Consider the following 14479-nt stretch of genomic DNA (forward strand, 5'->3'; position numbering starts at 1 on the left):
AGATTCAAGCAAGTTTGACTTTACCAAAGAGTAGCAGTGCAAGGAGTGGCGAGTCTAAAGGCAAGATCCCAGGTCTGACTCTCAGATGGGATGATTTCTTCATACATATGAGAAACAGACCTCAGCTGTACTTATGCCAGTCATGTACTCAGATAAAATGTCCATGGTTTGATGACAAATATCACTTCATGATATCAATGAAAATGGAGCCAAATTTTATTATAGGCCATGCATCTGATTTTAGCCTGCTTGGAATACAAGACCGGGTTCAGTAATGGTTTCTTGATTTAGAAGCTGAAGTCAAAACCATAAGGGTAAAAAAAAGTTTATTACCTTAATAAATCACCAACAAACTCTGTACTTTACAGCTTACAAAAAATGTGATTTAGTGGACATTACTCTAGCATGTTAATTGCATCCTATAAGTCTGGAATATTCCGTTCATGTTCAACAAAATGTCACTGTCCGCTAATTCTATGAAACAGCAGGCTATTGGGAAAATATCCCAAACACATCACACTGATACAAGTGACCATAAGCTCAGTGGATAAAATAAAAAATACAAACATGTTGTACTGGATGTTTCACCAAGTTTTCAGATGTGCCCCTTCACTTCAGCACGTCTAAAACAGCAGCCATGGGTCTGCAAGCGGCTAGGGCTGTGGTTCTTGTGGCCTGTTCCGGGCAGCTTCAGCACGACCCGACTCGCTAAACCACGGGGGACAGCGGGCATCCTCAGAGGGCTGGGCACAGTGCGTCGTATAGTCTCTGCACTGCCAGCTCCACCATCTCCTTCAGGGACTCATCCTCGGCGCTACCCTCCTCATAGTCCACGGTCTACGCCCCCCCAACAGAGAGAGGCAGTCAGCAAACATGTTAGAGCTGAGACCACAGGCTTTCAGAGAGCTGGGGAAGTGGGCTACAGCAGTGTTTCGCAATCCGGTCCTCAGGGACCCGCCAGACAGTTCATACTTTTACTCCCTTCCAGCTCCCAGTAGGACTTGGGACTGTCTGGCAAAGAGCTGAGAGGGTGCAAGAATGTGGGCTTTCCCGGGGTCCCCGAAGTGGGAAACACTGGCCTGCAGCGTGGAGGGGACTGACTCAAGGTTCGTGCTTTGGCAGAATAGGCAGATCACCGTTAGGCCTTTCAGCAAAGCCCTTAACCTCTCGCAATGCTCCGGTGGTGCTGGATAAAGGGCAGAATGCTGCGCTTGCACCACAAATTTCACTCTCAATTGTATATATGTGGGTATGTCTCAGAGAAGAACATGATATGTGAAAAGAAGCGTTCCAATGTACCTATACTTGTGCAAATGGCGAATGAAGCCTCATTATATTTCAAAAGCTATTGGAGATAAATACCGATTATCTGGAGCTAGTTTACTTTGGAGGCTTTGTACTGTGATGAGTTACAGCTCAGCAGAGGTACCTCAGATGAAGCATTTCTCCTAACAACTACATCAGAGGCACGTCCTGACGTGCCGCCGTCCGCATGCAGCCTAGGAGAAGATGGAGAAGCAGGAACTCGGAGAGACTCACCCGGGTCTCCAGGCAGATGTACGCCGTCTTCCCGTCAACCGTCACTGACGGGTTCTTCTCATCCTTAAAATCCACACAGTCTTCACCAAACATGTCTCTGCAGCGGATGGGAACCGAAAAGGGAAAAGCAATTAATGTGGTGGACTGACGAAAGCAGGCGGGCACCACAGGAGAAACCGCAATGTGGAGCGATAGAGTGTTTCAGTGGGGGGGGCACCCAGCACCTCTGCTGTGTAAGTACTGAAGGGGCTTCCCAGACTGGGTAGCGTTTGGTCGATTCCGGTTTAGTTCCCTGGTTTGGTGAGTTACACACCGGCAAAGACGCAAATGCACTTACTGTAGCATGATTTCCAATCTCTTCTGATACACTTCTGTGTCCACTTTGCCCTTCTTGGAATCCATGACTATGAACAGAAGAGAGACAGCAGCTAAATACTTGCCAAACAGGCCCAAAGTGTCTCCAGTGTATCACCAGTGTCTCCAGTAGGATGCCCCAGATTTTACACTTGATTTATAGGTAGACTATTCTCTGACCTTTCTGGGCTTTCGGGTTGGACTGGACCTCTAAAACCACAGTAGTGACAGCGTCGGCATACATGTCGTTTAATGGGTTGGCAATCCACTAGTGGGACAGAAAGGGAAAAAAAAAAAAACAGTTGGACACACAAGAAACACCAGTTATTCAGTATTATTCTGATGGTAAATAAAAAAAATTCTCCTTAAAACGTGCTGTAAAGACATTTTTGGCAGGAAAAAAAATCTTATTCTTATGTTCATTTGAGCACATGCAGTACAGAATCGGATTTTAAGCCTTTTTCCGTACCTTCCACTGACCCATGGAAAATCCACAGTACTTTTCCAGCTTAAGGGTGACAATTAAGCAAACCACACTATGGAAATATCAACACACACCCCTTACACACGCTAATATATTATATTATGTAATATGCACGCAAAACCTCAAGCGGTAACATTATGTGCATCAGAAGCCTCCCCTGTTTCAAGCATATCAATAATTACACAATAATTACACAAGTGCCTGAGCAGTGTGCACTTGGTGAGCGTTCAGGCCGAACCTCCCGAGGTTCTGGGGGCTGTGCAGACAGCAGGCTCACCAGCTACGCCGGATCTGGGGTGACGTGCGTCTATAAGCCTGTGTGCTGGTTCCACTCCGAGTGTAACCTCCCAGCCAGGCTATCAGTGTGTTTACAGTGCTCTTATGCACAATTATTAGGCTAACACTCCTCCTGCTTAAAACCTCACCTCACAATCACATCTCCCGTGGCTGTAGCAAGCCCTGTATTACTATAGTAACAAAAACAGCGTAGCGGACGTGTGTCAGCTAGCGTGCCTCTTCCACCAGGCTCTCTCAGCTGTTTTTTTGCACTAGCCTTGCAGACGACACTGTGTAAGTGTAGATGTTGTTATGTAACTGACAGCACTATGTGGGCGCAAAAGCACTGTTCAGCTGTTTTGTTTTATTTTTGTCAACATATCAAGCACTGAGTACCGGAGTGACTATTCACTCCCGTGCCTTCAGGAATTTGTTAAATGCACCGTTCTTGGGTAATATCCAAAAAGCATTGCTATGTCAGGCCTTCTAAAGAAGAATGAAAACAAAGTTTTAAGTTATTGAAGTATTACAATACATTATTTAAAAATATGAACTGTCACACCATGAACACTATAATTTCTCTCTCTCTGTCTCTTACTCAGTCAGTCACTCACACACAGGTCTCACCTCCAGCACCACCACCCCGACCTCGTGCACTAGGGTGATGTTCTTAAAGATTCTCAGAGCAGTCCGGTCGGGGATCTCCAGCTCCTCCACATCTCCTGCAGAACAGGAAGATGGTCATGGCCCTCATCACACAAACTGTGTCCCCACAAGGCTATTGCACATGGGAACATGACAGCAGGGGGCAGCAGAGGCCACGTCACCTCCCACATCAGAGGATAAATTAGATGGTAAATTAAACTGATGCATGGTTGTGCTGAAAGCTGTTTCCCAGCAACCATAATCCCTTCAATTATCTGCCCAGATAAAAGGGACAATTCATTTTCCACGTTTGTCAGATTATTCCCCTCCCACCTGAATATTACTGTTTAATTATACCACGGCGCTGCTGAATTCTCAAATCTGATTGGTCAAAGGGGTGGTGATTAATTTTCTAACCAGACACGTAGTGGCTGCCATGCGAATCTCAGCAGTACATCAATGCACAATTATAATCTTTAATTCTAAGTAACATTACTAAAAACATTACTAAAAATTCCACATGTATAATACTATTAAAAATGTAATTTAAACTAAATAGAAATGTTTAATCATTGGCAGAATGCAGTTCTACTACTAAATGCAGTTTTGGCATGTAAAAATGAAAATAATGTATCTAGGTACAAACATATAAGTCAAATGTGTAGTAAATGGAATATACTTTAATGAATAAACATACTTCAATTATTGCTTTTATTGCTTATGTTGTATTTATCAATTTTTTAATGATATTTTTTACATTATAATTATATTATATTTATATTATAATATATTATATTTATATTATGTCTTTGATTTACATATTTCCTTTTCAGCATAATCCAGCAACCTGGTGGAAAAAACCACTACACATGCCAGTGTATGTTTGTGTATTTGACAAATAAAGCGTGAAACTTGATTAGGATAATTAAAATCACGTACTGAAATATTACTAACACACGTAATGAGCAGACAGACCTGCAGGGGGCAGATGCTGCGACTTACCTGCCAGGTTGCGCAGCTGGCTGACCAGCAGGGGGAAGGGTCCAGTAAAAGGGACAGCCTGCGTCTGCTTCACCGTGCTCATGGCCAGGTCTGTGTAATCTGCGGGAGACGGACTCAAGACCTCAGGGCAATAGCGGGACATTGGCCATGTGGTCCGCGGGAGACATGTTGAGGCACAGGCAGGCTCTGCTTAACACAGCAGAATGTCGGAGGCCACTTACTGGACAGATCGGACGGGGTGAGGATGTGGTAGCTGAAGTTGCGTTTCACGAGGATGCCAGAGACTCTCTGACCTTGCACACACTTCCTGTCAGCTAGAGAACCCATGACCTACAACAGGAATCACACACAGATTAGTTATCTGCATCTTTGCGGGCACTCTCCTTTCATTTCTATGGGCATAACCCTGATCCCACGCCTGATAACCTTAACCCCTACCCAGCCCGAACCTCAACCATAAGTAACCAAATAAAATACAAGACTTGCATTTTTTGATTGCATTCTCCGATTTTTATAGAATTGAGTTTTCCCTTGTGGGGACTGAAAAAATGTCCCCACAAAGTTTAAAAAAAAAAAAAAAAAACAATGTTACACACCCATGCGCCCCCCCCCCCCCACACAGACACACACACACACTCACATATATAAATACACACAAAGCACTCAGTAATTAGTCATTTCATCTTCTATCCAAGGTTATGATGAATGGTCAGGGATAAACCACCGCGACCCGACGACCCCCAGGTCCCCAGGTGGTGATGGACGGGGTTTAGCTCACTGGACTGTATGCAGCTCCAAGCGCTGAATGCTCACCTTGGCCAGCTTCTCCCCCCTGAAGTTGAGCGTGACAGCCTCGGTGTTGCGGGGATTGTGCACCTCAATGTGGACCTCGTCATTGTCCTCGTACTCGCGGATCAGGGCGGCTTTCAAGCGGGCCATCTCATTCTGCTCCCCGTGCACCAGGATCTGTGGGGGGGGGGGGGGGGGGGCAGGTAAAAACAGACAGATATCAGACCAAAGTCTTACTTGTCACATATACAGTTATTCTTGGTACAATGTGGAATGAAATGCAAGGATGTCTAGCAGCAATATTGTGTTAAATGCGGTTAGATCCATAAGTATTTCAACATTTTTGCTATTTTTTGTAATCTTCTCTCTGTATGTCATCACAATGGATATGAAATGAAATGATCAAAATATGATGGAAGTATAGACTTTCAGCTTTAATTTAAGGGGATTAACAAAGATTGCATTAAGCTTTCAGAAATTACAGCCAGTTTTCACAGAGTCTTTCACAGATTCTTGGCCAGGTGTGGCCTGTTCCCTTGTTACTCCATGACAGATTAAGTAGATAAAAGGTCTGGAGTTGATTCCAAGCACTGAATCTGCATTTGGAAACTATTCACTGGAGCTCAATGAGGTCCAAAGAGGTGTCAATGCAAGTGAAGGTGGTCATTTTTTTTCAGGTTGCTGGAAAAAGAAAATAAACCTATCAGTGAGGAAGCTAAAACTCGATGAGTGCCCAAACCAACCAGACCAGGGAATACAACTAATGTGGATGATCGCAGAATTCTTTCCTTGGTGAAGAAACACCCCTTTCAAAACATGTAGCCAGGTCGAGAGCACTCTTGAGAAAGGAATATCACTGTCAAAGTCTACAATCAAGAGACGTCTTCATGAATGTATATACAGAGGGTTTACCTCTAGATGCAAACTGGTAACTCTGAAGAACAGGAAGGCCAGATTAAACTTTGCCAGAAAACATCTTAAAAAGCCTGTTGAATTCTGGAATAAAGTTCTTTGTAAAGATGAAACTAAGATCAACTTGTATCAGACTGATGGGAAGAGAAAACTCTGGAGAAACAAAGCTCATGATCGGAAGCATCCCACACCGTCTGTCATACATGGTGAGGCAGTGTTATGCTATGGGCATGTACAGCTGCCTATTTAACTGGATCGCTGGTGATTATTGATGATGTGACTGCTGACAGAAGTAGCAGGATGAATTCTGAAGTGTATAGGGCTGTACTATCTGTTCAGATTCAGCCAAATGCTGCAAAACTGATTGGAAGGTGCATTACAATGGAAATGGATGATGACCCAACATACTGCTAAAACATCAGTTTCTCAAGGTAAAAAATGGGATATTCATCACTGGCCAAGGCACCTGATCTCAACCCAACAGAGCATGATTTTCAATTACTAAAGACAAAACTGAAGGCAGAAAGACCAATAAACAAGCAGCAACCGAAGGCGGCAGCAGTGAAGGCCTGGCAAAGCATCTCAGGGGAGGAAACTCAGTGCTTGGTGATGTCCATGGCTTCCAGACTTGTCATGGGCACTATTAAAACATCACATACAGTGGTACCTCAGTTCTTGAACTCATTAGAACTCAAATTTCTTAAAAGTCGAACCAAACAGTTTGAAAAAAAAATTACCTAGAACTCGATCTGAATCAAGTCAAACCGTGAACGCTAACCTAAGATAACTTGTACGCGCGGGGAAATGAGTCACGCCGCACGTCTCTCAGCGGAAACAAAGGGTAAAGCTTCAGTATCAGCCTTCCATTCGCTGTGATAGCATTTCACAACAGCTTAATTTAATACCTTAAGTTAAACCCTAAATTAAATTAAAGCTGAAAATCTATACTTGGTTCACATCTTGATTGCTTTATTTCAGATTCAATGTGGTGGTATACAGAGAGAAAATTACAAAATTTGCATAAGTGTCCAAATACTTATGGATCTAAGTGAAAGTACTTAATATTTGCTTAAAAGATAAAACAGGGCATGAAACACTTAACACAGACAATAACCAAAAATAGCCATAAATAAATACAATTTCTTGTCAGGTAGATTAAATTCCAGTTATTAAATCTCATTTTAAGATTCCGATTAACATGTTAATAAAACATCAAATATTACTTCTGCTACAGCTGATAACTGCTGATATGGGAATGCAAACGTCAACCTACTTATGTTTCCAATGACCCCGGATTTTTGTTTTAAAGAAATGTGACCCCCCCGTAGGTCTGAACATGTATGTGTCGCTGTGATCAGTCTGTGTTTTGTGCCTGTCTGAAGACTGACAGTCTATATGCATATTGTTTATATAGACTGGCCTATGGAAAAAAAACTAATAAAACATGGCAGCCGAGTGCAGTAACAGAAGCTCACCACATGAGGGGGCTTGAGGGCACGGATGAATTCGCTGGTCTGCTGGTAGTCCGTGTGAGCAGAAAAGGAGATGTAGTCCACGGACATCTTGAGGGGCAGCTTCTGCCCAGACATGGTGGTTATCTCCTCCGGTTCGGACATGATATGCTGTGGTGGAGACAAGAGAATTATGGGGTGTCGAATACCATGAACAGGAGACATGAGATCACCCTCGGCCATCCCTAAGGCGCCTATACACTGGAAGTCCAGTTGTGCATCAAACAACAATCTCTGACAACCATCAACATCTTTCCAACACCATTTCTGGTCTGTCTGACATTGACACCATTCATTCTCAAACACCTTCACTGGATACAGGATGTTTCACTTGACACAAATTGAATCCGCATCATTTGGACAGGAGGACTGGTGTGTGATACGTCGGTTACTTGCTGGAACCCGACTCACTTTGGCCAGGGTCCCCTCCACGCAGTAGCCGGCGATGATGACACCATTGCGCTTGTCTGTGCACCAGCTCTCAAAAAGCTCCCTGGAGAGGCCGCTCTGCATCATTCCCGGCGACGCCATCACCACACTGGGTCCGATGTCATCAAAGTGGTCCATGCTCTGTTGTGGGAGGGCGGCTTGGCTCAATGTTTTAGCAGTTAGGAGGGGATTCACCAAAGTTTCAAAATAAAAGTCTAGCAGAAGACTCATTTTAAAGTTCTGTATATGAATGAATGCGAAAATCTTCTGCTAATCGACTCCCACAAGCCCCTGAGCTGACCCACCTTGAGGTTACTGATGTGCTTGAAGACGAAGGGGTTGTTGATGTTGATGGCCTTGCGGATCTTGTCGTTCATGGCATTGACGTAGGTCTGGTAAACGGCCATGCACTTCTTTGCCAGCGAGGAGGCGTAGTAGATGGGGATGTCGTGGAGCTCCGGGTGGTTCTGCCAGTACTCGTCTATTCGGGGCGTCACAGGGCACATGCAACGTCAGCTTCACTTAACATTGTGCGCACACCAGTAGGTTCTTTGATGTGACAGCAGACACCACCCTGCGCTTTTCTTCTACTGAAGAAAACTTCAATTCTTAATACACCACACCATAGACCCTAGATTATATGGAAATATATGGGGGGCTGTGGAGTAGGGCTGGGTGATATGACAATATTATCAGGGAGCTGGGGGTTGAGGGTCTTGCTCAAGGACCCGCAGACGTGCTGAGGCTGAGGGTCTTGCTCAAGGACCCGCAGACGTGCTGAGGCTGGGCTTGAACCGGCGACCTTGTGATTACAGGCACACGGCTTAGCCCACTGAGCCACACGCTGCCCCCAAAAAATACCTGCCTAAGATGGGTTCGAACCGGCACCCCTCTGATTACAGGCACACAGGCTTAACCCACTGAGTCACCCGCTGCTGTGTGCAATTGTTGGTTATATTGATAAGGGCTTATCATAGGTTTGTGAATCAATGTTTTAGACATTATTCATGTTTTTAAATTGTAATTAAATCAGGCCTGCTGACTGATCGTTTTCCACAGAAACTAAAAAACAATGATCAACACTGCTAATTATCAAGCAAGTATTTCTTTAGTGGATTATTATCGGTATACGTGTTTTTTTCACCCTTTCACATTTTTCTTTTAACTAAAAAATTGAAGGACCCCCACTTAATGTCATGGGCATAAGATTTTGTTTTTAGATACGCCCAGCCCTACTGTGGACTTCAGTTTGAAAAACCTCACTGGGAAGTGTAAGACAACACTGCTACCCACTGCGCCAAAATGCCATGAGTGTAATTAACCCTTCATACTTGAATTACAGGAAGCAATTCTAACAAGAATGCAACTGCTGCACATTAATAGAAACCACAATATCAGATGCTAACACTGCCAGATGTGACCAGCTGCCCATATTCAGACAGGTGCATCATGGGAAGGAGCTGACCCAGGATAAGCAGCAGCTCCTGGGCTCTCCCCAGCGCGAACACGGGGATGAGGCAGCGGCCCTCCCTGTTAACGATGTCGTGCACGGTGTTGCAGAAACGGGCTTCCCTCTCCTCACGCTTCTCGTGGATGTGCGTGCCGTAGGTGGACTCCTAAGAGATGAGCATGGACATGTTATGAACCTCAGCATCACGCTGACCAGCCATTACGGCTCATTACTGGGCAAAACTGTGGCAACAAATGTGATACACGTCAATTAATCAACTAACTAGGTAACATGAAAGAAATTACTTAGGTTAAGTATATAACTAGAACAATAATATTATTTTGGTTACCAGAACTAAAACTGAAAAACACATTAAGATAAATAAATTCATAGCATCTGTTTCAAATCACAGTACGATAAAGATCTTGAATCCAGCAAGTTCAGGCCTGAGGCCCTGACCGTGGAGATTCCCTGCCGGAGCTGAATTTTCCAGATAGCTGAAAGTCGCTTTTGAATTCTCACAAATTTCTTACACTTAGTTCTACACACACTGTAATGATTATTGTACCATTATTTTAACACATTGCCATGTCACTGCCAGGGATCAATGGCGGGGCAAGCAGAATGACTATTAAAGTGTGCGGCTCTGTAGGCAAACGCAGGAACTGACATTTGCATTGCACAATGTTTTTTTTGTTATTATTTTTACTTTGCTGTATTGTTTAATAAATTGATATTTTTTTTTAGTATTCTGAATACTTGATTTTTATACTGGTGTTTTAGAATGATACCGGTTACTTGAGTGTGCCGATTACTGAATGCCAGATACAGGGATTTACTGTGCACCACAGAAAGTTGTAAAATGAAAGACCAATGTGTGGCACCCAAATAAAAAACACTCAATAGCTAAGAATTTATGACAATACAAATGAATAATTTAGTCACGCTCACATTTCCCTAAAAGAAATGCAGGCTGTGTTACCCTCAAATTATACATTAATAACAGGCTATTAAAAAGGACTCACAATGATAAGGATGTCAGGTTTCACACTGGGGATCTCAGCTGCCATCAAGTGTCTGTCTTCCTGGCGGGAAAAGTCTCCTGTATAGAGCAGCTGAAGGACGACAGGAGAAAACAACCTACTTAGACTGCAACCTAAAAAACCCCATGATCCTTTGCAGATCTGAGCAGTGTCAAACCAGGGCGAGGTGACGAACCTTCACACCCGCGATCTCGATCATGAACATGGCGGCCCCCAGGACATGGCCAGCGTGGTAGCACCAGAACTTGATGCCAGCCACCTCCTTCACTTCATGAAAGTTGATGGTCTCTATCTTGTCCATGCTCTCCTCCAAATCAGTCTCTGTGTAGAGCATGTCGTCCGCTGAGATATTGCTGTATGCAAAAAAAGACAAAAAAATGTAATATGATGAATGTAACAGAGTTAATAGTGAAGTAATTCCACAGCGAAGTACTATTCATCATGATCATCATGATTCATCATCATCCTAACCTGCTGGGCTATACAAACTTAAAAAAAAAGGATAAGGAAAGTGTAGATCAGTGATTCTCAAAGTGTGGGGCATGGAGTCAAGACAGGTGGGGCGCAAGAGACCTGGGGGAAAGTCGTACAGAACTGATGTTTAACATCAGAGTCATTTTCACGGTTCCGTTAGCAACCTGCTCATTCACTGCTTTCAGAGCCTTAAAGGGTCAAAAGGGACAGATATTTAACAGGTAGGAAAAGAAAAACATGTGGTGCTTCTGAGAGTCATGAAGCTAGTGATGAAAACTGGCAAAAACAAAACAAGAAGCCAAAAAGGAAATATGATGAAGCATATCTTGCTCTGGGTTCCACTGTTAATGTGGTAAGAGATGAGGCGCCTGTCTGTATTTCTGTATATATGTTTGAAAACTTTGGCAGCTGACAATATGAAACCCAACAAAGTAAACTCTCGCTAAATGCCTTGTTCACCTCTCTTCACAAGTTTCTGCATTTGTTCTTGTTTATACAGACTGAATTTTATTGTTATATTTCCACATTTTCCAGACAAGTGCAAATTCTGCTTAACTTGCCTTTTTTTTTTTTTTTTAAAGTGCAGACTATTGGAGCAGTGTAGTGACAAAAGTTGTTTGAAGTGAAAGTTGTTTTTTTTGCTTAACAAAAGTTACTGAAGAAATTAATGAGTTTGATGTCATTGCCAGTGAGGATGAGTTTGATGTCATTGCCATATATTTCTTCCTGTCAAGTGTGGAAGGATAGAAAAAGTTTGAGAACCACTGGTGTAGATGAAAAAGGCCTCGGCTTAAGATTTATCATCTTATAATCATATGTGGGTTTCTTAATTCATTGAAATGACCTATTTAATATCTCTAGTTTTTTGCCCATTTTTCATTCCAGTTACGTAACAAAAGCTCACCCACCTGACTTTGACATAATCTGATAAGAGCCATCGGTAGATGGCTTTAGTAGCATGTGTCATGAAGGTTCTTCCTTTGAAGCTTGTCTTCTGTAGAAACCATGGCAAAGCACCACAGTGGTCCAAATGGAAACTTGAGGGGGGCAAACAACAAAAGAAGTGGCTCAATTTTTTGTATTCAGCAAGCCACCCTCTATCACAGGCAAACAGCACAAGCACAGAGTTGGGTGCAAAGGACAGGGAAACAAGGCCGACTCACTGGCTGATCAACAGAAGATCGATCTCGGCCGGGTCAATCAAGTCAATGTATGGAAGTGCATCCATGCCCTCTAAACCTGGGTGGATGCCACAGTCGAGCTGTAGAGATACACAAATTAAGGCACCAGGCACTTCTTCCAAATTGAAATGCACTGTACTTAAGCAAAGATACCTTACCATGATTTTTCTTCCTTTGAATTCCAAGATAATACATGACCTGCCTACCTCCTGCCCGGCGCCACTGTTAAAGCACAGAAAAAAGTAAATTCAGCAACCTCATGTATGTCAGACTTAATAATTGCTAAAAAAAATAAGTCACCCTGAATTGCCGTTTCTTCTTTAAAATGCTCTTCTTTATACAACTACGCGCACTCCTTGCCCAAAAGATATATTTCGTTTTTGTTCGCAGTCATGTGGGTAAATTTATAACAAAAGCAAACGCAATTTTCGGGAGTTTAAACACTGTCTTAAAACCGTAATCATTATCATTACTGAGATTATTTTCTTAAGGAAGCATCGTAGGCAAATTACAATATAGATTTTATATAATGCAATTTATAGTTATCTACAGATCATTCCAGACATTCCTTTGGCAACCTGACTTAAATTGACTTAATAAATATTAAATCAAGCTTTAACCTGAAATGCAAAACTGTCAGGTACACCACTTTCAAACCAAAAGGACTATAAGAAAAAGAAAACTTACAGTGGCCTTATAAGGAGCTGGTCACTCTCCTCGGCAGGTACCGATATATCCGCTTTCCGTTTTGTGGCCATAACTTCTACATTAAATAGATAAAATTACACTAACATAATTTGCTAATAAACCTACTTTCCCACCATAAATGTGACGAAACTGCGGCAACTTTCCGGTCCCACAACGAATCACCGTCGTGTGGAAACAACTACCAGGCAACTTCCGGTACAATGAGTTCCGGGAATAAACGTAAACGAAACACTAGAATATCCTCTTTTCCGCCACCCTCCGGCGTAACGATGTATAGACGTTTGAACGAGTCAGTGTGCCTAATAATAAATACGTATTATATACAATATAACAAAATTTGGAGGTGTATCATCAATATGGAATGTTTATAATTATATATAATTAATTTTATTTGAACGAACTCAAAAGATTTAATTAATTGAAAAAAACCTTTCATTCTACAGTTTAAACACCACACAGGCAGAGCAGGGGTGCCAGCCAGATCTCCGGTTGTAGAGGTGTGGGCACAAAGTTTTATCCCACTGAGCCACCATGCCACACTTAAAAAAACTTTACATTAGAAGGATTATTTAACCGGGACACCCATATAATTTTCATTTAGTATTAATGTATAAGATTTCAAATTTATGCATGATCATATGCTTAAGAATAATGATGTGTAGGTGTTACGCCCTGCTCGTACGATCCTCGTGTGTGCCACGCCCCCCTCGTCACCTCGTGTCAATTCCCGATTGTCATCACCTATTTCCTGTTTCTCTTGGCTTGTCCTGTGTATTTAGTCCGCGTCTTCCCAGATCTGTCATTGTATTCATTCGTCTATGTCTGTCCGGATCCCTGAATAAACCCCGTTCTTTTGCTAACTTCGCTCGGTGTTTCACTATGGGGAATCACTTTGGGCGTGACCAACTACGGAAACTCCAATGACACCACGTTCTTCTGTGATGGACAGGTAGACCTGCGACCAGGCTCCGCCCCTGCCCTATTAATGCGGTCGACCTCCCTGACGGCTCATTTGTGCTTTCTTCCCGTGAGGAACTAGAAGCTCCCTCAGCCAGGCTAGTTAGCTGATCTCGCTTAACTGTTTGCAGACGGCCCGTTGTTGGAGTCTGTTGACGAACACGATTTTGGCTCTAGTGCGGTACTGGGCTGAGATATTCCCACGTTGAGAAAGTTCTCGCTGTTCGGTCAGCATTGCCGGATCGGCTACCGCGTCAAAGCGAGCTATCTGTCGAGCCACTCAGTAAGCACAGGTTTTTCTCCATTCCAGTTTTACTACTGGTGCGGTTGTATTCACCTGTTGCGTGGCCTAAACGCGTCAAGGCAAGCCTTCTGTGCCGTTAGTTTTGCGGGTTAACCGGCATTTCGCGCGCTCCGAGTGACTCCCCTCGTGGACGGCCTTTTCAGCCCATCCGGATACGCGATGAACCGACAGACTAACGTGTCGTGACAAGTCTTTCTCTGTTCTATGCTTTCCCGCTGTCTGCCTCCTTCCCCTCAGTGTCGACGGCCATTACCCCCACCAAAGGGCATGAGCCGAAAGACGGTGAAACCTCATCCCGCCCATGTCCTGCGTCATGCGGAGCCACTATCTCGGGCAGGGATCCCCACCTTCTTTGCATAGTGTGCAAGGGTGCTAGTCATGCTCAGGCTTCGCTAGTGGACCCGCAGACTTGCGTCCACTG

General features: G+C 43.5%; 1 protein-coding gene across 1 annotated transcript; it reads right to left on the bottom strand.

The window, feature by feature from the left end:
• Window positions 1-194: 194 nt before the first annotated feature.
• cpsf3 (cleavage and polyadenylation specific factor 3) lies at window positions 195-12982 on the bottom strand. Its single transcript, XM_023825902.2, has 18 exons — window positions 12777-12982; window positions 12248-12311; window positions 12072-12169; window positions 11817-11945; window positions 10610-10787; window positions 10417-10506; window positions 9407-9557; window positions 8247-8422; window positions 7924-8082; window positions 7477-7623; window positions 5114-5266; window positions 4522-4630; window positions 4301-4399; window positions 3281-3375; window positions 2074-2161; window positions 1877-1943; window positions 1540-1636; window positions 195-837 (listed from the first exon to the last, which is right to left on the bottom strand). The coding sequence occupies exons 1-18, from the start codon at window positions 12845-12847 to the stop codon at window positions 736-738; spliced, it is 2073 nt and encodes a 690-aa protein (XP_023681670.2). The 5' UTR covers window positions 12848-12982; the 3' UTR covers window positions 195-735.
• Between the last annotated feature and the right edge of the window lie 1497 nt (window positions 12983-14479).

This window comes from Paramormyrops kingsleyae, chromosome 19 (assembly GCF_048594095.1).
Source record: "Paramormyrops kingsleyae isolate MSU_618 chromosome 19, PKINGS_0.4, whole genome shotgun sequence".
Taxonomy (NCBI): Eukaryota; Metazoa; Chordata; class Actinopteri; order Osteoglossiformes; family Mormyridae; genus Paramormyrops; species Paramormyrops kingsleyae.